The sequence below is a fragment of the Chrysochloris asiatica genome, unplaced genomic scaffold, assembly GCF_000296735.1.
Source record: "Chrysochloris asiatica unplaced genomic scaffold, ChrAsi1.0 scaffold00046, whole genome shotgun sequence".
Lineage (NCBI taxonomy): Eukaryota > Metazoa > Chordata > Mammalia > Afrosoricida > Chrysochloridae > Chrysochloris > Chrysochloris asiatica.
In genome coordinates this window covers 17,890,661-17,914,518 of record NW_006408564.1, presented here as the reverse complement: position 1 = coordinate 17,914,518, position 23,858 = coordinate 17,890,661, and the positions used below count along the sequence as shown (strand labels likewise).

At 41.8% G+C, this 23,858-nt stretch overlaps 1 protein-coding gene across 1 annotated transcript in view; it reads left to right on the top strand.

The window, feature by feature from the left end:
* PRICKLE2 (prickle homolog 2 (Drosophila)) overlaps nt 1-23,858 on the top strand; it is a 131,702-nt gene that overhangs the window by 31,623 nt on the left and 76,221 nt on the right. Inside the window, exons 2-4 of the mRNA XM_006862108.1 lie at nt 14,352-14,465; nt 17,651-17,788; nt 21,041-21,244. Of these exons, the coding sequence (XP_006862170.1) occupies nt 14,352-14,465; nt 17,651-17,788; nt 21,041-21,244 (456 nt within the window). The remainder of the gene's footprint in view (nt 1-14,351; nt 14,466-17,650; nt 17,789-21,040; nt 21,245-23,858) is intronic.

Here is a 23,858-nt window from a genome sequence, read left to right as displayed (position 1 = left end):
ATAGATAGATAGATAGATAGATATCCTTTATAACATTTTGACTTGTGATCTAACAGTGCCTGAGTGTTACCTTAAAATCTCTCAGTGAGATTTTAGGTTTGTTTCTTCTTATTTTTGCTTTATTTGTTTTCAGGGTGTAATTTGGGAGCCTGCAAGTTTATAATTATACTGTTTTCTTTGTTAATGTTTTTTCATTTTCGTATAAATATATATGACCCATTTGCCAAGTCAACATTTTTCAGGTATGCAATTTTATGTTTTGATAACACTATTTGCCTGAGAGATTGATTATTCCTTTTAGTATAACATCTTTTATCCCTCCTAATTATATTTGTCTTAAATGCTTTGTTTGTACAATCTTAGTCACAGACTGGGTTTCATTGGATGAGTAATTCTGAGATTTACAGTTTTTCATGGCTTGGTTTTTCCTTTTTTGTCATTGTTTTATTTTGAATGTGATTCTATATACAGCACAGAATGGATACTGTGAGATTCTTAATTCAAACAGAGAATAGGTGTTTTCACTGAGACTAGAATATATTTATGATGATAATTTTCAACAATTACCAGCACGTCATTTTTGGTGTTCTGCTTGTCATCTTTTGTATATCTGCTTTTTCTGTTTTCTTGCCTTTTATAAAGCTTCTCCAGTGTTATTCATTTTCCCTGACTTGGTGGAAAGCTATAGAATACATTTCTAATCTTGTATTTCTTGACTTTCAGGCTTACTGAGTCCCTTGTCATTCTTCAAGTACTCTAAGCTTCCTCCAGTTTTTGTCCTTACGTATGCCTGGTTTCCCTTCTACATTAACTTTTAACAAATCCCCAGTTATTCACTGTATCTGTCTTCCTTCCAAATATGACAGGGACTTTTTAGCACCGTTTCTTAGATTACTCATGCAAGATTTTCCCTCAAAGTTTGTCTAGTTTGCATCTCATTATACTTCTGAGCTGCCTTACCTGAACTTGGGTTCCTATTTTCTCAAGCCTAAATAAAATATAATTATGGATAGTTTTTCTTTAAAACAGAAGCACATATCAATACTAATAATTTTAGGATGATCTTGTGTTTTCTCATTTTACTTCCTTCATTTAACCCAGATAAGTACTACCTTTGAAACTCCCCATGGGTTGATCTTCTAAAACAGTATGTGTTCAGTTAAGACTTCCTTCCTTTTCAAGTGTTTACTGCTTATTTCCCAAAGGGTGTAGAAAAGCTTCCAATAAAATAATTAAAACAAAGATAGCAAACGCTATAGGTGACAAAAGGGTAATTACACCAGAAGATCACTATGAAAGGATGCTCCTACACTGTGTGCCATTGTTAGCTAACCACATAGCAGTATCTGCTGGTTTTGGATGAAGACCGTGATAGTTCAGAGATGCGGTGTTTATTGCGATTGTTGTTAGCTGCTGTGGGGTAGATCCTGACTCATAACAACCCCATGCATGCGAGTAGAACTCCTCCATAGGGTTTTCATGGATATGACCATTTGAAAGCCAATTAGTCACCAGGCCTGCTTTCCATGGTGCCTCTAGGTGTGTTCAAACCACCAATGTTTTGGTTTGGGCCAATAATCAAACACTTAAACTGTTTGCTTCCCCAAGGGGCCTGTTATACATTGTTTTTGCTTTAGGTCTGGTGTCACTGAATTGGTTCTGACTCACAGCCACCCTGTATAGAGTTTCCAAGGAGCAGCTCGTGGGTTTGAACTGCTGGCCTCATGGCTCATACTGACCTAGTGGTCCAGCACATTATCCCATAGTGTCTATGCTGAAGAATGCCAACCAACACTGCTTATTTAGGTGAGTCTAGTCAGTGCTGAACTTTCTCCTCTCATAACCATGGGTTCAGTTACTTTTTATATTTCTCCGAGAGCTATAGCAAGACTATCATGTGCAAGGAAGAGGTGTTATAGAATGGGAGTTCTACAGTCTGTGCAATACAGAGTTAATGCCATGAGGCGAACGTTCAGGAGAAATAATTTGCCCAATCATCAATGAGTCTTCTCAATTGAAACACACTACAAATAGTTAAGTTTGCACATCTTGTTATGTTTCATATATCCGAATGGTGACTGGGATTCCTGGTATTGCACAGTAGGATAAACACTCACTCTACCGCAAGGTCGGTTTGAACCTCAAGGTTGGTGGTTGAAACTCACCAGCTGCTCCTCAGAAACCTTACAAAGGGTCGCTCAAAGTCGGAACTGACTCGACAGTATTTAACAACAGCAATGGTGGCTGAGGCCTGTGTTTTCCCTGAGATCTTTCATTGTTTTATTCAGAGCAGAAAGAAAGCTGCTTATAAAAGACTTAAACATAAGTGCAGACACTTGGTCTGACTCATTTTTTTTCTTTCAACATTATTTCCGAGTATTACCATAGGAAAACATCAGTCCCAACACATAGAAAAGCCGTTCTCAGGAATGGGAGCATTGTCTTCAAGGATCACATGGTCTTTATCTGGATGAATCTGGTCTCACGAGCTTTTCTGACACAGACTTCCAGGGAAAACAGTTCCAACCTGTGCCAGCTCATGTGATGTTCACTGCATAATGTGTGCTCATTCCTTCAAAGTACCCAAACTAAAGCAACCCCCACTGCTGTTGAGTCAGTTCTGAGTGGAACCGTAGACTGAAAATCTTTATGGAGACAGACTGATGCATTGTTTTCTCTCAGAGTAGTTGGTAGATTCAAACCATCAACATTTGGTTAGCAGCCACGTACCTTAACTGCATCACCAAGTCTTATATCCAAAGCACACACATTACCAAAGAATTAAGTTGCTTTACACCTCCTCTGGATTGCCAATTGGTACTTGGACTGTTTGTCGTTAGGGTGTTAGTGGGAATCACAAGCTTGAAAGATGAATTAGGATGCTCATGGGTTCATCAGGTACAAAGGGGCACAGGAATAAAATTCTATGACTGGTTTATGGCTGTAGTGAGGTGGAATGGAAAGAGAACCAACGTGGAAGTCAAACGTAAATTCAAATCCTGGTTCTGTCCTTTACTCCTGAGCAGGTCATGTATTTTATAACACTTGGTAGCTATCCCAGAAGGCTGTGTCTTGCTCACAGATCATTCCATTCTTTCTCTGCTGTGGTAGCTGTTAACAAAGATGTGGCACAGGAAAGGAAGGCCTTGTGATTTTCTGTAACTGATGAAATGTGGGCACGGTTTTTATGTTTCACATCCAATTAGAAGTATTTCATGGACTGTGTTGTCTTCCAACCATCCTTTTCTCTGCTACCACCATCATGAAGGTCCGTATTGGGATAGAGCCTCTATTGCCCTAGCCCCTGCCTACCCACATCTCAGATGTGGCGTACATTCAGTGATGGTTTGATGTTATTGCTACGGCATCACCTAACGTACCTTAACCAAGCCTCCTTTCCTGCCCCTTTCTCTAAATATCCACTGTAGGTCATTTCGAGTTTTTATGCTCAGACCTAACCTTGTACCACATGCCATCGTATTAATTGAAGCATTATTTTAAGCTTTAGAACTGTTGCTATTGTTATTAGATGTAGTGGAGTTGGTTCCAATTCTTAGTGACCCTGTATAGGGTTTCTAAGGAGTGGCTGGTGACTTTGAACCCTCGACCTTGTAGTTTAAGCTGACCTTGCAGTCCAATGCTTTATACCACAACACAACACCAGGACTCCCATGTAGCTTTTAGAATGGTGATGGTGGCTATGTGCCGTGGATTCGGAACCAACTCATAGTAGCCCTGTACAGGGCTTTACAGGAGCAGAAGTCTCATCTTTCTTCCGCGGAACAGCTGGTAGTTTCGAACTGCTGACCTTAAGGTTTGCAGCCCTATTCGTAACCATATACTACCAGAGCTTTTAGAATAGGGAAGATCAAATGTTTTCAAGTCTATCAGTGATTCATTGCATTATAGTTATTTGCTTATTTGTCTTGCACTTTCTACATCTTTCAGCCTAGGGGCAGATTTTTTATTCATATGTATATGCTTTCCCTAAACACTTAAAAATTCCTTACATATAGAAAACATTTATGAGTGTACATTAGACTGCTTCAGAACTCAGAAACATGAAAACCTTTTCTGTGTGTCTCTTTCTTTGGAGCCTCACACCATTACTTCTAGGTGGATACTATCATTGTCCCCATTTTACAAAGAGAGATATTGACTCTCTAAGAGATAAGTCTCATTCCCAACTATACATAGATGGCGAATGTCAGGTGCTGTTTTCCAACCACAAACTGCCTAACCATAAAATCCAAACTCTGAGCTGGGACAGGAACCTGCTATCTTGCTTTTTTCATACAAATGTACATGGTTTTTTTGTCTGAAGGCAGCGCTGAAGCTGTTACCAAAAAAAGTAAGCAGCTGTCAGGAAATTTTTCATAGGATATACATGCAAATGTGTAGACATTCTACAGAGAGTATTTTAGGAAAATCAGGATGGGGAATCTGTATGTAACTATAGTTTAAAGGGAAAATGTTGAAACTCCAAATGCTTTAATATCTATCGCCTTTACTTCAATCAGAATAATATAAGTAACCCATAGATAAATGCTCCAAGTTAAAATGGAAGTAGTCTAGCCAGACATTGATGTTTAATATGCAAAATGTTTTTGTTTTTGTTTTAATTAAGAGGTTTAGAAAGACAGCAAGCATGTGAGAGCTAGCATGTTTAGGAGAGAGACCAAATCATGTGATTTGGAATTGCAGTACCTGCTTAGGACTTAATGTGATTATTTTCTTCAAGTTGTTTGAACTAAATTGACTCAACATGAAAGATATTCTCTGGCTTCAGATACAAATGGGTGTTGTTTTTTCCCTCTTTCTTGAAGCAATTTTTCCAGTCACCCTTTGCTCAGTGTCTTTTCCACCCACCCTCGTGCCAGAAATCTTATATAAAACGAAGCGCTCTGATGGAAGGAAAGAAAGACTCATTCAGCCCGTTTTCCTCAGGCTCCTCATGAACCTATGTCTTCTCCTGCTGCATTTCTCTGTCCAAATTTTTGATAAACTGGAAAGGCAGAAAGGTGCCACATTCTGTGAACATTTGTTAACCATGTACTGTTGTGTCAGGCTCTCTTCTGCGGTGAGCAAAGTTCCAGCTCTCATAGCATCCACATCTATGGGGATGAGACAGGCAAGGAGCAAGATGTGTCAGGAACTGGCAGGCTAAGGGTCTCTCAACCACAGTACTGTTAATGTTTTGGACCAGAGAATTCTCCATTGTTGGATGCTGCCCTGTTCATTGTAAAAAAGTTAAGCAGCATTCCTCTAGATGCCTCCACTCAATTGTAACAGGCAAACAAATCTCCAGACATTGCCAAGTGCATTTCCAGGAGGGAAAACAGCAAAATTGCTCCCAGTTGAGAATCCCTGGACTAGAAAATACTAGGGTAGGGATGCTGTTGTATTAGAACAGTAAGGGAAGGCTTCTCTGATAAGGTGACATATGAATAGAGACTGGAGGGAGTGAGGAAGAGCACCTTGTAAATATTTGGGAAAGAGGACATTCCAGGCAGAGAACAGTTGATGCAAAGGTCCTGAGGTGAACAGAATAGCAAGGTGTTCATTGTGGGTGGAAGAACTGAATATGAGGAATCTAGTAAGTGATATGATCAGTCAGGTGGTAAGGAGACAAGATGCTGCTGCTGGGGCGAGTTAGTGAGGACTGTGGCTTTGATTCAGAGAAGGATGGGAAATTGTTTGGGTTTTGAGTAAAGCAGTGACATATGGCTTGGCTGCTATGTAGAGAATCAGCTTTAGAGGCACAGAGGAGAAAGCCAGAGTCCACAAGTAGCCAGGGCAGTCATCCAGGCAAACGCTCCACCTAGACTGGTCACATATAGGGTGGTAGGAAGTGACTGAAAATGTTCTCAACCCTAATGCTGTTCACTGCTGAATTAGTAATCAGATGCAAGAAAAAGACAGGAGACCCTGAAAGAGTCTTCTCTGAAAATACACTAAGAGAGCTTTGATTTCTGATGCTGGTTCAAATCCTGTGGGATTTTCAGAATGATGGAGACATTGTTTAGATATCAGGATGTTGTTGTTGTTGTTGTTATGTACCTGGAGTCAGTTCCGACTCACAGCGACCCTGTCCAGGGTTTCCGAGACTGTAAATCTTCACAGGAGCAGAACGCCTCATCTTTCTCCCGGGGAACAGCTGGTAGTTTCGAAGTGCTGACCATGAGAATAGCAGCCCGATTTGTAGCCACTACGCTCCCAGATCTCCTTAGATATCAGGATAGAGACTGTTATTTCCTAAATTACTTCCTGAATTAACCAGTTAAATTATAATAAGGGCTTCCAGGAGAAAAGGAAAGGAGGGGAACCTGATACAATTCCACCTCTGAGATACCACTTACCAACATGCTTCTCCATTGATCTGGCAATGAAATTCTAGAAAGTAGAGACAAAATGAACTAATGTGCTCTCAGAAGCACCCAACACCAGGTGCTCCTAGCTGTTTTGCCAACTGATTGTTCTCCAGGTCCTCATTTGGGACAGTGTGTACTTCCCATAAAAACTGACACATGCCACCCACCAACTTAAGCATCTTTCTCTTTGCCATAGCACCTGTTTTCTGAGATGCTCCAAGTATGGTTCATCTAGACATTGCCTCCCTAAATTGTACTTGATTCACTGAGGCTCCAAGCCTCTCGAATTGCAGGTGAAAGAGAGCATGAAATAAAGATCCGAACTTCTGATTTGTGCCTTGGTTAAGATGGTCTTTTATTGTTGTTGTTGTTAAGTGCCTTCGAGTTGGTTCCGACCCATAGCGACCCTGTACAGGGTTTCTGAGGGTGTAAATCCTTACAGGAGTAGAAAGCCTCATCTTTCTCCCACGGAGCGGCTAGTAGTTTCGAACCGCTGACCTTAAGGTTCGCAGCCCAATTCATAACCACTATGCTACCAGAGTTCCAAACCTTCTAAATGTGTCGGCCCGCATTGGAGATCGCGCTTCAGGAGTTTTTCCTTTTATGCCATAGAGTTAGATTTGCCTTCCCCTTAAACCGGTGTTTCTCCTGGTATGGTGTCAGGTGTGTGTTAAAAATGTAGGTTTCTGAGGTCCTTTTTGAGCCCCGAAGAATGGGCAGAAGGCCTCATATGATTCTGGAGTGTACAAAGATTTGAGAACCACTCTTATTTGGGGGGAGTTTTTGTTTTCTTTTTTTCTCCTCTTTCCCATCCATCTACCGTCCTTTATTTCTTTCATGAAGAAGGCCAACAGTCCTTGAAAAGCAAAGGGCAAGAATGAGGAAGCTTGGTTCCTGTAAGCTATACAACACTTAGTTTGATTAGTAGGATATACTTACTGCCAGGTTGTGAGGAAGTTTTAAAAGTGGTCCCTGGACCATCAGCAGAAAAGTCTCACTCTGGTAGCATAGTGGTTATGAATCGGGCTGCTAATTGCAAGGTCAGCAGTTCGAAACTACCAGCTGTTCCTCGGGAGAAAGATGAGACTTTCTGCTCCCGTAAAGATTTACAGCCTTGGAAACCTTATACAGGGTCGCTACAAGTAGGAACCGACTTGACAGCACTTAACAACAACAAATGGCAGGAAATGCAAATGATCAGATCCCAGGGTAGTTCTCCCCTGGCGTGTAGGATCACTTTGAGTCATAATTGATTTGATGGCAGTAGGTATAGGTTTGGTACCACAGGCCTGCTGAATGAAGAATCTGTGTTTTAATCGACCTTCTGGGCGATTCTGTTGCTGCCTGAAATTTGAGAAGCACTGCTCTACATAAAGCACTTTACCTACCTTTTTCATTAGCACACTTTCCTTCCAAATGTAGTCCTTGACTGACTAGCTCTGTCTGTCTGCCCTGGCAGAAATGCTGTCAGAAGTTCAGTTCCCTCTGACAAGCCCAATGTTTCAAACTGGGCGAGTCCGTGCTTTGCAGACTATTTTGCACACTGACTAAAACTCTTGACAATCTGTCTGGAATAGACTAAAGTTACTGCCAATCCTCCCTGTTAGTCTCCAGGCTATTTTGTCTTCATAAGCCAGTTTATTGTATTCAGAATGCTTTTGTTTGGGGCAAATGTATGCCTTCACCTAAGGCAGAATCACAGGGTACCTTTAGCTAGGAATGTTTAATTGGAGCAAAGATTCCAGCACACACAGCTCGGTATACCCAGAAGGAAAAATAAATATATCAACATACCAGCTAATTGCTTGGTAGTCATCACCATTGACAAAATTCTATTGGATTTATTTGTTTACTCATAAAAATTATTAAGTGGAACATATTTGGACTAGCACGAGCAATCTGCAGGATTTTCAGAGGTAGTGCCAAATTGAATTTTTGTAGCACCAAAAAGTATATTAAATATTTTCCCCTATCTTTGGTTTGCATGTGTTTATTTTGGGCTATATTGTCGTTGTGTGATGGAGAATGCCAGAGGAAAACGCGTTCAGCATTTCCGTGTTCAGTCAGAAACATATTGGGATTTCAGAAGACTGCCCATCTGCTATTCCTTTTTGCATGATGAACGTTTAGGAATCCAGTGGTGTGGTGCATTAAGCATTGAGCTGTTAACCACAAGGTTGATGGTTCAAACCCACGAGGACTCTCTGGGAGAAAACTCTACTCCTTTAAAGATTTATAGTATCAGAAACCCATGGAGCTTGTTTACTACTTATAGGGTCTTATAGGGTAACTTGTGAGTTGTTTTGAGTTTTTGGAAGCACCCAGAAGAGAGGCATAGCCAACATACAGCCGAAAACCAAAACCCATTGTCATCAGATCTATTCCAACTCATGGTAACACTATGAGATTAGAACTACTCTATAGGTTTTTCTTGGCTGTAATCTTTACTGAAGCAGATCACCAGACCTTTCTTCTGCGGTGCACTGGGTGAGTTTCAGCTGCCGACCTTTAGGTTGTTGTTGTTAAGTGCTATTCAGTCCTTTCTGACTCAGAGTAACCCGGAATAGGGTTTCCAAGGAGCAGCTGGTGAGTTTGAACTGCTGATATTGTGGGTCAAACCAACCTTGCGGTCTAGTGCATTATCCCACAATGCCACATATAATATTCAAATATAAACAGTCTGTGCCACCCAAGGACCTAGCCAAAATCAGAGGAATTTTTTTTTTTCTTGTGAATGTGAATGGGCTTCAAGAGAAATGGAAGTAGTATAGGACCAAATCATTCTCCTTTCTCAGAGCAAGCCAGATGATCTACCTGGTGATAGGAGGGTAATTTTGTAAATACTGAAATAATATTAGCTGATTTGTTTTGAAAATGGGACATCTCAGTGAAGTTTTTTTTTTTTTAAGTCATTCATCAAATCATTGGTGGCCACAGGAAATATTTTAGTACATTCTATATTCTAAGGAGCTCTGGTAGTGTAGTGGTTACGAATCGGGCTGCGAACCGCAAGCTCAGCAGTTCGAAACTACCAGCTGCTCCACGGGAGAAAGATGAGGCTTTCTGCTCCCGTAAAGATTTCGGCCTCAGAAACCCTGTACAGGGTTGCTATGAGTCGGAACTGGAACTAACTCCACGGCACGTAACCACCACCACCATATTCAAAGGATTACTGGTATATTGATTGATTGAAAAGATAACATTTTCAGTGGTGTTGATCAGTAAGTAAGGTCCTTGAATGGAGCAATTGGTTTGGGCTAGACCACTGACCAAGAGGTTGGTGGTTCAAAGCCACTCAGTGGCATCTTAGAGAAAAAGGCCCAGTGATTTGCTTCCATAAAGATCATAGCCATGAAAACAAAACTCTGTAACACATGGGATCACCATGAGTCAGCACTGATAGCAGTAGCTTTGGTTTTGGTATGCTCACTAGGTTTAAATTATGAAAAATAACAGAACATGTCCAGAAAAGATACAGCTATTTTCCCAAAGAGTAGTCACGAATTCTAAGTCTTTAGGATGAACTTCAGCACAGCGAGATGTTTATTTACCTCTTGAATATTTCTGGAGTTCCTTCATGGTTACCATCACTTTGGCCCAGCCATGTCTTGTTGGGACTCCTTTACGAGTGTGTCTCGAACCAGTGCTGAACTTCTCCCATCCAGTCTCCAGCTGTGGACATTGCCTAAGCTGCTCTCATCAGGATTCTTCTAAGGGGAAATTTGGAAATAAGAAAAGATGGACTCTGGAGAAGTTATGTAAACTCAAGTGCTATGGCAACCATACACTTTGAGAAGGTAAGAAACAGAGAGAGAGAAGAATAGAGCTGAGGTACAAGGATGGTGGCCCCAGAGAAAGGAGAGAGATCACCATCACTTTCCAATGTCTGCTTCCATTTCCTCCTGAGGCCCCTCTATACTATAGTGTATCTTGAAATAAATTTCCCTTTTTTTCTCTGAATTAAAACTAACTGCAATAGCTCTGTTTCCTATACACTGTTAATAAGAAGCCCTAGTCGTACAATGGTTAAGCACTCAACCACTAAGCAAAAGGTCACAGGTTCAAACACACAAGCTACTGCATGAGAGAAAGATGGGATAGTCTGATTCCATAAAGTCTTGGAAACCCTGTGGTACAGTTTTACGCTGGCCTGTAGGCAGAGGCATGTCTATAGTCATGGCAAGAATTGTTGACACCCCTTGGGGGTGGGGACACCATTGAGCAGTTTCTATTAACTATAACTATATCACCAGCTTGTATGAGTATTCCTTCAGCAAGTTAAACTAATAATTTCAAAAGAGTGATAAAAATTTAAAGATGGTTAGAATCAACTAGTCCAGTGACCGGTAGACCATGTGAGCATCAGGCACTATAAAACTCAGCGTCTAAAAGAACTAGGTGGTGCCAAGCTACCAGTATCAACTACTCTGAAAGGATCATATTAGAAGGTTCTAGGTTGAGTGGGAGAAAATGTGAAACAGAACTCAATATTGAAGAAAAAAAACCCCACCAGGCTTACTGATCAGAACGAGACGAGAGGAACCTGAGACTATGGTTCTCCTCCACCTTTCAGGTCTGGAATGGAACTTAACTTCGTGGCCCCATTTTTAGTCAAGTGGCAAATAGATTTATAGCAGGGACAACAATATTAGTAAGGTCTGCTCACCATGGAATGGTCAAACATTCAGGATCAAAAGGGCAACATTTACCTAAGGACAAAGTTGAGAAGGGATGGGAAGGTGGGTGGGAACACTGTTGTTACATGTTGTTGTTGTTGTTATGTGCCGTGGAGTCACTTCCGACTCATAGCTACCCTGTACAGGGTTTCCAAGGCTGTAAATCTTTATGGGAGTAGAAAGCCTCATCTTTCTTCTGCGGAACAGCTGGTAGTTTCGATGCTGAGCTTGCGGTTCGCAGCCCGATTCATAGCCACTACACTACCGGAGCTCCTTACATAGATGGAATTAAAAGCATTGAGATGAAACAAAGTGAATGATTTGCTGAATGTAAAGCTGATGATCTTTTCTGTAAACCTTCACTCAATTCACAATAAAAAAGTTTTTTAAAAATCGCACACAAAAAACATACTTGAGTATTTGAGAACTTCCATGGGTTAAGGCAGAAGGTTTGATCTTGCTCAGTTGAGTGTAGACAGAGAAGACAATGATAAAAGCATGACCTGGGGCACATTATAGTCCTATCAGTATTCATCCATGAAAGCAAGGAAGATGCAGCTATAATTTTCATGTAGTTCCATAATGTGTTAAGTAAAAGATTAACGAGTTTAGTATTAGCCTATATTTTGGCATAGGCACTTCTTTCCATAGATTACCTATAAGGTCACTGTGAGTTGGAATCGCCTCTACAGCAACAAGTTTTGTTTTTTTGTTTATTTGTTTGTTTAAACTATGAGTATAGATTAAGGTACATGAGGGTTTTTTTTCACTCTGTCAACCAACAGTCTTGTTTTATATCTTAAATAGAAGAAAGGCTGAGAAGCATTCCGATTGCTCCATTTGGAGTATGCTAGCTGGACAATATAATTATTTGTTCATGTTATTTATTGTTGGCGGAGAGCCAGATGTTTTGCTTTGTTCTCATTTAATCATCACAGCCTTGTGATGAATATTCTGAGAGGTTACATCAGTGTCCCAGGAACATGGAGATGGAATGCAGAGCCAGGACTGGGAGTCTGGATCTGCCTGGCCCCAAAGTACATGCTCTCAGAGCTCCTCACTGGACAGTGTTGGGGAAGGCAATGGGGTTCCAGCCTGCATTGGCCCCAAGCAATATCAGACAGGGCCTGGCATAAGGTGCTAATTCAGAAGGGCTCTGTGGACAACTGCTCTGGACAATGAGACGGGTAAGCAAGTATGAAGGGAGTCTGAGAAGAGGGTTGTTGTTGTTGTTAAGTGCCATAGAGTCAATTCCAACCCATAGCGACCCTCTCTCTATAGGGTTTCCAAGGAGCAGCTGAGGAGCTTGAACCACCGATCTTACAGTTCAAATGACTTTGCAGTCTGACACATTAGTCCACAGCACCACACCAGAACTCCTAGAGGAGGGTTAGTTGAGCTCAAATCAGAGGAGAGTTGTTGTTGTTGTTAAGTGCCATCGCGTCAATTCCGACAATTTCCAAAGAGCAGCTGGTGAACTTGAACCACGGATCTTGCAGTTCAAACGACTTTGCAGTCTGACGCATTAGCCCACAGCGCCACACCAGGACTCCAGAGGAGGGTTAGTTGAGCTCAAATCAGACTCCGGATTTGTCAAGCAGTGTGGTGATTCATTCCATACTGATAACTAGTTCCTAATGTTCTGTAGCTATCTTGGGTGCTGTGAGAATGACAAAGAGATGCAGAAATAAAACCTTCCTACTTTCTTGGCCTTGGGAGGTCAAGGCCATTCATCAAGACAAAGACTGGTCAGATATTGTTATACCTGAAGAGGTATATAGTACCAGGAACTCCCCTGACAAGGAAATGACATGCCAGTCTTAGATTGGCTAATAGCTTAGCTTCTAATCTCTAACTAATGTACAATCTAGGCTTTTGTTTTTTTCGCAAGACAGTGTCGGTAATGTGTGGGCTGCCTTTGAAAATTCAGAGCCATTCCCTCCCATCCCAGGCCATGGCTTCCTGCCAGGTGCCTCCAGGGAAAACTTGTAGGGGCCCTGCCTTCTGAAAGCCAGCAAGCCTATGATGAGATGTCTGTTTATGGTTGCCTTTGGGACTTGATCAGGAGGATGATATGCACATGACTGTGAATGGTTGCTTTCCTTCCTTAGGAAAATAAAGATGGCTTTCACCGTGTCTTAAGGACTTGTCACCACAAAGTCTAAATTCCCTCTCATCTGACATTTATGACTTTGTGTCTTAAGATCAAAGTCACCAGATCTTTCACAACTCTTCTCCCCAGCATTCACAAAACATGTGTTTGTATCCAAGGTTCCCTAAACACAAGGGAGTTAGACCATTCTGTGAAGTGTAACAAATAGGATGGACCAGGGCCTCAGTCTCCTGTCCACTCCATATTGTTGAATGAATGCCTTGTTTGGCAAGAACTGGTAGTGATGTGACAAGATCCATGAAAATAATTTTCCATGATGTCATCTGGCCTTATGGGACTTTTTTTTTTTTTGCCCTCGCCTGCATAATAGCATAATTTCTGTCTTGACAAAAAACAAAACAAAAAAATCTTTTTTTCCTTCCACTCTCTTTGCATGCTTGCTCATTAAGCTCACCTTTTGTACACGTTGCTGGATGTGAACTTGTCTATTTCCTTTTCTCTGGCAGTTAGCTGCTTGGTGTTTTCCCAGGTTGTTACGTCTGAATAAGGCTCAGTGAGTGTGGAAATGTGTCTTAAGAGTTGTAAAGAGGAGCACTCTAGAACATGGAAACATCTTCATTTTAATGATGGTTTTTAATTACACGTTTTGTATCACAGATTCAGTGACGCTCTCTGACAGATGTCAGCTGCTACCTGTCCTTACAAATGACTCCAAACCTGGAGGCCTGTTGCTGTAGGTGGGGGCCGAGGTACCCAGAAGTTCGCTGAGTGCCAACAACTGGTTTTAACACCAGTGCCGAGGCAGGCGCTGACATATCCCTTTGGCTAGGGAAGCACATTACATACTGGAGACTAACAGAAAATGGTAAAGTCAGCTCTTGGGAGAGTCTGCGGAGAAAGCCTTACCCTCCGGCTTTGCCAGCATGGTTTGCCGAATTCTCCTTTTCTAGGAAAGTTTGCTGGCTTTATTCTTCCTTTGTAGAAAGAAGGAAAGCCCCAAGACATGAATGATTTCCTTGACTCTGACTTTCTGGGTGAATTTCTCTTCATGCAGTTAGAAGCTCACGTCCCATTGAGTTTCATGGTGGGTGGGCACAGCCAGAAAGTTGCATCCTGCTAGTTTCCAGCAAGTGGGAAGAGACAAACGGTTGAAACAATGGCCACGTTACCAGTGTGTTTTCCCTCCTGCAGGTTCACCAGTACTACAGCTGCCTCCCTGAAGAGAAGGTTCCTTATGTCAACAGTCCGGGAGAGAAACTGAGGATCAAGCAACTACTACACCAACTGCCCCCACATGATAATGAGGTAAGAAACTCCAGGGGACTTACAGAGACTTGTCCTAGAAATTTCTGTGAATTGTCACCTTTCCTGTAATCAGAATGCTACGATTGGTCACTTTTCCCAAAACAAGCTTTGGCAGTTTATTTGGGGTTTTAGCTTCCTTAATTGGACTCAAAAGCAACTGTCCAGCAGCTTCTGGAGCGTGTTACCTAAAAGCAGAGTCTCATGATGGACTGAGTTAGTCCCCGTGCCTGGCTCTCCTCATGATTTAGAAGTAGCCGGGAATACTAACATTTAAACGCTAAAGTCAAGCTTTCCTTAGTTGAAGAGTCTTGTGCCATTTTGGTTGCCTAGGTGTCTTGAAATGCTCTCAGCCATTTCTTGCCAACAAAAGCCTTGTGACTCTTGAACACTCAGCATCTCTTCACGTTAAAGGAGAGGGCAGGCTTTCCACATGACACCACAGTGGAAATGAGCTGGCCAGACATGCAGCATTGAGCATCAGGGTTTTTGTGGCCATGCAGTGTAGCTTGCCAGGGTCATGGTTTGTTCTCTTGAAAGTATGACTCACGGACAGTCCTTTTTCCTGAACCCAGATACAGAGTCCTGTAAGCAGCCATGTCTTATCTTTGAAATCAAATTGATCATGAAAGTATACCTTTAAAAAAGATGATTAGACTGCTGGGGATTAGATACATAATAAGAAATTTTTAAGTGTCTGGTTTGAAGAATCCTGTAGATTTGTGGGTTTGATTTTATGGTTTTAAATTTATATAAAAAGGAGCTTGGGTGATGCAAGTTGTTTGTGATTGGATTTTAACCTAAAAGTTGACCCACCCAGTAGCACCATGAAGAAAGACCTGGTGATCTGTTTCCATAAAGAATGTTGTTGTTGTTAAGTGCCGTGGAGTCGATTTTGACTCGTAGTGACCCTGTACAGGGTTTCCAAGGCTGTAAATCTTTACGGGAACAGAAAGCCTCATCTTTCTCCCACAGAACAGCTGGTGGTTTCGAACTGCTGACCTTGTGGTTCGCAGCCCAATTCGTAACCACTACGCTACCAGAGCCCTGTGGAGCAGTTCTACTCTGTAACACATGGAGTCGCTGTGAGTCAGAATTGACTCGATGGCAATGGATTTGATTTCTTTAAATAAAAGATTAAGTCCAAGAAAAGCTTGGGAAACAGAAGGCACTCCTTAGAAAGAAAGATATTCACAATTCCCTTCCCTGCTGTGTCTTTCAGTCTGCATCAAACAAATATAAATAAATGCTTTTCCCTTTAAAGCTGAGAGCAAGCATTGTAACCTGATGCCCAGTTAACTAATTTGGAAGCTAAAATGCGGGTTTTTACAAGCTTGAGGGGTGTGCCTCTCTTTACAAGCATGTCCATAAAATGTCAGCCGTGTAACTGTATATTCTGGGGCTGTTCAGGTCACTGCAGTCCCCTCTCTGGGACAGCCACAGAAAGTGCTTGTTGTTTTAACTTTTTTTTCCTTGACAGAGAGACTTTATCTATGCTTGCTTGTAGTGGTTTGTTCTGTTTATGGTTAACTGTGGTAGTATGAGAAGAGACATTATTCAAATTACTTCTTCCTGCTGTTGGGAATTCCACGCATGTGACCAGTGGGCCATTTTAGCCTTTTGGAGGACAAAGGGTGATCCAAAGTAAATATTTGATCATTCTGTTTTTTCCCCCCACTTCAGACAATTTTGATATACACAACTGCAGTTTAGTAGGATGTTTTAAATGCACTGGTTTTCAAACTGGGATACAGTCCCATTCAAAGGTAAATTCAAAGACAGTCTTCATTCAAAAGCAAATCAAAAGGCACATCATCTCAGGCATTCAGTTATGCTTTCTGATTTCTCAGATCATTCCAAAAAAAGCAGAAGATGGGATTAAAACAGTTTCCCCAAGCGTGGAATATTACATGGCTTCAGGTGGAACATGCACATGGCAGTAAATAAAACTGAATCACATGAGAAAGTTGCATGCTTTTAAGTTTTGTTTCATTCTTTGCAGTTTGAGTGGTTGAATAATGGACGAGTAAATTTCAATTTGACGCTAACATGTATCTCAGAACTCTAACTCTTACTGTCTCCACTTTTACATTAAGTGCATTAAGGATCTTCTGTATGCGAAATAGCTAGTTGGAATATAGCACTGCAGTTTTCTTCTCACTCTATTTCTTTTTATAGTTAACCTTCTACTTACTGCAGGTGATACTGTTTTGCCTTATATAGCTATATTTTGCTTTTAAAATAAATGTACTCAAGTTAAAAAAAGAAAATCAGTCTATTTTAAAACAATATTGAGTAAATAATAGTTCAAGGTTCTGGCAAAATTCCAAGGTGTGCATAAGGAAAGGGAGAGAATGGAAAATTCTGGATTTGAATGACTTTAATATCCCTGCCTAGTCTTGTGAGTTTCTATGTCTAACAAGGAGAGAATTTATGCAAACTGATGTACTTCACCAGAGCCTAGCAGACAGCTCTTCCCTTCTTACAAACAGATAAATGCAGGGTTATTCATGAAGCATCACAGATACTTCTGACCCAACTCCTAAATCCCAAACCTTTGTTCCTCCATTTTCCCAAAATGAGATGAGAGAGCAGAAGTCATGAGCAGACTGGAAGCATTCTGGCTCACTCGCTAGGAGCATCCTTGGGTGTCAAGCATCATTTCCAGGGCTGTAAGATAAGCACTGGACTGCTAATCACAAGATTCATAGTTCACACTCACCAACCGGTTCTTAGAAACCCTATACAGGGTGTCTGTGAGTCAGGATCGGCTCACTGGCATTTAACAGCATCAATAGTGGCTTCAAAGAGTCAGTCCCCCACAATCCAGTTGAAAGAATGAGAAACCTTCGATGTTCATTAACTCCAAAGCCATTCAGAGATGATTTGGATTTCAGCTGGGTGACTGAATATCTGTGTGATGAGCATAATGAGATATTTAAGATAAAGAGACTTTACAAAACCTTTATTGTCTCCAAGATTAGGACATTTCAGGCTGGTAAGTTCTGTTGAGTCACCATTCTTGGTGAAGACTCACCCTAAATAGTACCAAGTCTGGTGATTTTGAAGTTCAAGCAAAGGTGTTAAGACCAAATGGAATGTGTTTCATATGAAGATTCCGTGGCCAAGCTTCAGGAACCTGAAGATGCAGGAGTTGACCTCCTTCCTGCCATTCTTGTGTTGCTCAGGTTCGATATTGCAACTCTCTGGATGAAGAAGAGAAGAGGGAGCTGAAATTGTTCAGTAACCAAAGGAAACGGGAGAACTTGGGCCGAGGCAATGTGAGGCCCTTCCCAGTCACCATGACAGGAGCTATTTGTGAACAGGTGAGTGTGGACTTGGGGGAGTTAAGAGGGATTGTTCTGGCATGCCTCCACCTAGTCATTGATGCAATACAAATTTTGTTGACTGCCAGGCATGATGCTAGGCCTGTTGTTCACAGTAGTAAACAAAAGACAATAAATACCTTATCTTGCCCTTGTAAAGAGTTGTGTTCTAGGAAAAGAAAATAGACAATAAACAAATAAATAAAATAGAAAAGACATATCAGGGAAGAAGGTAGGAAGTGTTAGGAGAGCGGAGGCTGCAATTTTAAATAAAGCGGCAATGTATGTGAGAACTGAGGTGATGAGTCCTGCAGACTTGGACCGAGGGAGACAGACAACTCAAAGGTCATAAGGCAGGAATGTGGTGTACACTGTATTCAGTAAGGAGGCAGAGGGCAGATGTAAAGGGGAGAAAATTAGATCAGATCAGAAATCAAGGAGGTCCTGAAAAGGGAGAGCTATGAGGAGCCATGGAGTCTTGGTGTGGCTCTTGGGATAATGTACTGGACCGCAAGGTCAGCAGTTCAAATTCACCAGCCGCTTCTTGGAAACCCTATTCAGGGTCGCTATGATTCAGATCTGACTCTATGGCACTTAACTATAGCAAAACCAATGAAGAGCCATGGGTGGAATTTGAGCAGAGACATGGCATGGGAGAATCAGTTAAATGCGTTCTTTAGAAAATGAAGTTTGCCTAAATCATGGGTCAGTCTCTTTCCCAGAATCCTCACAGGACCAAAGCTTTTTTAAGTGGTGGCAAATGAGCTCCTTCTTGAGTTTGAGGGTTCTTTAGCAAAATACATGGAAGATCCCTGCCTTCACCCTAGGACCTCACTGAGCTCAAGAGTCTGAAGAGATTTGTTTTCCTACTCACCAGTAGAGAACTCAGGGTATAGTAGACAAGGGTTTTAAAGAAGCTAAGTGGGAACACAGCTTGCCTAGGTTCACCCTACCCCACATCTCAGCTGCCAAAAGCCCTCCAGCAACAGTAGTCATTTCTGGAACCTCTCTGTGCTCCACTGCTTTCTCATCAGTTTCAACTACCTCCTTGAGTTCTTGATGGACCCATTCAGGTACTGAAAATAAATCAGCTACCTCTGAAAGAAGGCACAGGAAGAAGGGCTGAGTGGAATAGGTGCTGCCTTGGGGTCCTTGTTTAAGCTTTCATTGGGGCAAGGTAAGCAGGCCAGGTGGATAGAATAGAGAAGCTACTTGACAAGGGGAGGTAAAGGACCAGAGATTGGGCAATGGGGTCTCATCCTCACCTTGAGACCACTCTTGAGATGCAGGCGGCTACAGCATGACTTTCTCTCAGGACCTTCAGCCACCATCAGATGGGTCTCCTGCAGTCTGCGAAACTGGGCTCACCTACACCAGAAAAAAGGTTCGGTATTTCATGGGCGGATGTTGAAAGCAGTATAGGGACAAGCCAAGCACACGGAGGCGGAAAGATGTGCACTTGACTCACATTTCTACCGCCTGACCTTGACCCTATCACTTTCCCTCAGTTTTGTCATTTTCAAAATGGAATAACGAGTGCCTACCCCCAAAGAATTAGGGTGAGGATTAAGTGGGATTATGTAGCTATAACCCAGCTCTACAAATGTTAGCATGGAAGGGTAAAGTGGTATTTTCAGTAATACAATGCCTTTCTTTTTACCAGTTACACACACGTATGAATTTCCAGATAATTGATGAGACCTTTACTTCATTTTCTACAAAACCTTTCTACTTACAAGAACTCTGATAGGAGAAAGGTTAAGCGGTGGCTTTTCAACTCCTTGGAGATTGTCCCCAGAGCTCACCCACTCCCTCCCATGGAGCTATTGAGCTAGGTTCTCAGGGCATGAACCTCATGGAGAGGTTGCCCCAACTCAAAGTACCCACAGGGTTGCCCCAACCCTGTACCCACAGATTCCGATTTTTTGTCAAAGACTCTCTGCCATCCCCTAACTGCAAGCATAGGTCATTGTACCTTATTCGTTTTTGGATAGGGGCTAGGATTGGGAAAGAAGTGAGTAAGTGGGGAAGGCATAGCAAGATGCCTTTTTTATGTCTGATCTTAGAAATGGTGGCTTTTCAATCAAGACCCAGTAAAAAAGATATTAAAGGAAGCAGACTGAAGACATGAGACATGCCTGCAGGGCAGGAATTGGAGCTTTGGTAGTGCAACAGTTAAGCACTCAGCTGCTGACTAAAGAGTTGATGGTTTGAACCCACCCAATGGCTCTGTGGGGAGAATGACCTGAAGATCTGTTCTCATAAAGGTTAGAGCCCAGAAAACCATACAGGGCAGTTCTACTCTGTCACATGGAGTCACTTTGAGTCAGTCACCTACCACCATCAAAGAGAGGAGAGAAAGTAAAGGATGAGACGAGGCGTTTCTATATACTGCTTCCCCTGCCATCCATCAGTACAGCCCTCACCTGCTCCCGTGATTCCCCTCCAAGCCCTCCTCTCCTGTCTGGGCTTCCCCTAGCTAATGCCCTCTGGTGTTACACTTGGCTATGCTCTGGAAGACGTTTGTTGCCATCAAGTTGGTTCCGACTCACAGCCACCTGCATAGGATTTCCAGGGAGTGGCTGGTGTGCTTGAACCACCGACCTTGCAATTCACACTGACTTTATGGTTCACACTGACTTTGCAGTCCAGCACATTAACCCACAGTGCTACACCAGGACTTCTGGTGTATCTTTACTCCTGTTTGTTGTTGTTGTTAAGTGCCGTCGAGTCGGTTCCGACCCATAGCGACCCTGTACAGGGTTTCTGAGAGTGTAAATCCTTACGGGAGTAGAAAGCCTCATCTTTCTCCCGCGGAGCAGCTGGTAGTTTCAAACCGCTGACCTTAAGGTTCACAGCCCGACTCGTAACCACTACGCTACCAGAGCTCCTTTTTAGAGTATCTTAAAGCTAGTAGGACCCTCACTTTGTTCAGAGCTCTCCTAGCGTGTTATTATGCAAATGAAGTTTTTGTTTCCTTCTCACCTCTGTGATTCATTCTTCTCAGGTATTTTATCTTCATCTTTAGTCATAGGCTCTAGGAAAGGAGTGTGAGGGGGGAGGGCCAGAAAAACCTGCCTCACCAGGTATACAAAGCAGGTTAGTAGTTGGTCCTGTGATGCATTTGAAAATAAGTTCCCACTACCCAGTGATTGTGGTGGCTGTCTCGTTACTAGTTACACAGAGCCAAGGAGAAGATAGTGGAAATGAGGGGAAGTGGTGTTGGTACTGATGTTTCTCTTTGCCTCACAGTGCGGAGGCCAGATTAATGGTGGGGACATCGCTGTGTTTGCGTCACGTGCTGGACATGGTGTTTGCTGGCACCCACCATGCTTCATCTGCACTGTCTGCAACGAACTCCTGGTGGACTTGATCTACTTTTACCAAGAAGGGAAGATATACTGTGGCCGACACCACGCCGAGTGCCTGAAGCCGCGCTGTGCTGCCTGCGACGAGGTCAGAGCAAACCCCATCGGGTTTCCATTCCTATCTGTCTACACATTGCCAACACTTTGTTCTGGGGTTTATTGCACAGAAGAAATCTTAAGCAACTCCCTTCTTATTTTAACCCTTTCAAGAGAGAAGGTCTAGCAAGTCCTACCCATCCTTGGTTGCTACAGTATCTGGGATTGTAGACCACTTTACCCAAACACAGAAGTCTCAAGAGCCTCCAGAATGGGAAGGCTGTTTATATAGTTCAAAGTCCTGATGTGGCATTTTAGGATAAGCTGACCTCGAGGTTGGTAGTTCAAAGCCACCAGCAGCTCCTTGGAAACCCTATACAGGGCCACTGTCAGTCAGAAGCAACTTGACAATAAAACAATACTAATATTTCTGTAGTTCAGGAGATCCCCAAGTGGTGCCCTTAAAAGTAGATCAGTTCTGAACTCTTATGGGGGGAATAAAAGGTATTGTGAAGCTTCAGCTTTTCAGCCCTAATCCCAGGGAACACTTGTCAGTCATGAAGTACCACTTACATCTGCAGTCATTCAATTTCCCAAAATTTAATGGGACAGATTGGTTAGAGAAGAGAAGAAAATTGGTAGCATTATTTCAATTTCACACCGTTTTTGTTTTGTTTTTAAATGTGGAGTGAGGATACAGAAGGCAGATCCATTTGGATATCTCTGTTGGAATGCTTGCCTTCCATGTAGGATACCCAGGTTCAATTCCCAGCCAGTGCACCTAATGCACAATCACTACCTGTCACCGGAGGCCTATGGGTTGTTTTGACACTTGAACAAGTTTCAGCAGAGCTTCCATGCTGAAATAGACTAAGAAAAAAGATTCTGGTGATAAACTTCTGAAAATCACCCAGTGAAACTTTATGAATTACAGTGGTCTGATCCTTTTGTGCATGAGGTCGCCAGGAGTAGGGGGCAACTCAGGAGCACCTAACAACAGAAACCCTGGTATGGCTGCAAACTAGACCACCAATTCATGCCGAATGGTGTTCTCTCCTGAGAAATACACCCAAGTATGAATTGTAAACTGACCAAACAGAAAACCTGGATTAGATTTAAAAGTTTGGAGCTGATGGTTATGTGCTGTGGAGTCGGTTTCACCTCATAGCTACCCTATATAGGGTTTCCAAGGCTGTAAATCTTCACAGGAGCAGAAAGCCTCATTTTTCTCCCTTGGAACAGCTGGTAGTTTCAAACTGCTGACCTTGAGGTTCGCAGCCTAACTCGTAACCATTACATTATGGAGCAGAAGGAGAATATTCTACACCTGATTTATGGGAATAACTTCGATAGAGACTGTAGACAGAGATTTTCCTCATGGCCAAGGGGGATCTTTGGGTCTAACAGTGGGTTTGTAGAAATAGTATTATGGAAAGTATCTCTTAGTTTTTAATCACAGAGAGTCCACTATTAGGCATGGCTTTCTTACAGTCTACCTTTGCTCTTTAGAAGTTGATCAGACTGAACTAATTTTTTTCTAATACTAATTAATAGTGATTCTGGAGAAGCCCCTTGGGGGAGGTAGTTGAGAAACTGAGTTCATATTCAGCTCTGTGATTCTAGGCAGCCACTTTACCTTCAGATCCAGTTTCCGCATCAAGATATGGGGGCTCACAATATGACTTTGTTATCTCATGGTAGTAGAATATGATGGTGTAAGTAACTTTGCTTTGAAACTGTTTAATTTAAATATAATTCAGATACCACAAAATTTACCTTTCATTGTACAAGTTAGTGGGGTTTTAGTTTTAGTTTTTAAGGAATAAATACAGGATTATGTAACCATCACCACTCTCCAATGGAGAATATTTTTCATTATCCTAAAAGAAACCTTGTACTCATTATTAGTCAATTCTTATTTTTTCTCAACCCCCTTACCTTCTTTCCCTTGGCAACCACTGATCTATATTCTGTGTCTATGGATTTGCATATTCTGGATGTTTCATATAAATGGGATCATAGTAACATATTGCCTTTTGTGACTTGCTTCATACACATAGCATAATGTTTTGAGGGTTTATCTATGTTGCAGATATGTTAGTACTGAATTATTTTTCTTGGCTGAATAGATATAGCACATCTTGTTGTAAATGGATATACCACATTTTGTTTCTCCATTCATCAGTTGATGTCCATTTAAGTATTATCTATATTTTAACTATTATGAATAATGCTTCTCTGACCATTTTGGTACAAGTTTTTGTGTGTATGTAATTTTGAAGTTCTTGGCATTATATACCTAGGAGTAGAATTGCTAGGTCATAAGGCAACTAATAATTATTTGAGTAAAGGACAAAACTATTTTTCAAAGTAATGGCACCATTCCATTTCCACCATTAACAAATGAACAAATGAAAGTTCTAATTCAACCATCTTCTTACTGATGCTTGTTTTTGTCTGTTGTTTTTTTGTTTTTATTTTTGTTTTTAGTAATAGCCACTCTATTGGGTGTCAGGCGGTGTCTCATTGTGGTTTTGAGTTGCATTCCAAATTGCTAATGATATTGAACATCTTAAGTTGATTGGCCATTTGTTTACCTTCTTTAGAGAAATGCCTGCTCACATCTTACCTTTGGTAAAAGTGGGTAGTCTTTTTTTTTTTTTTTT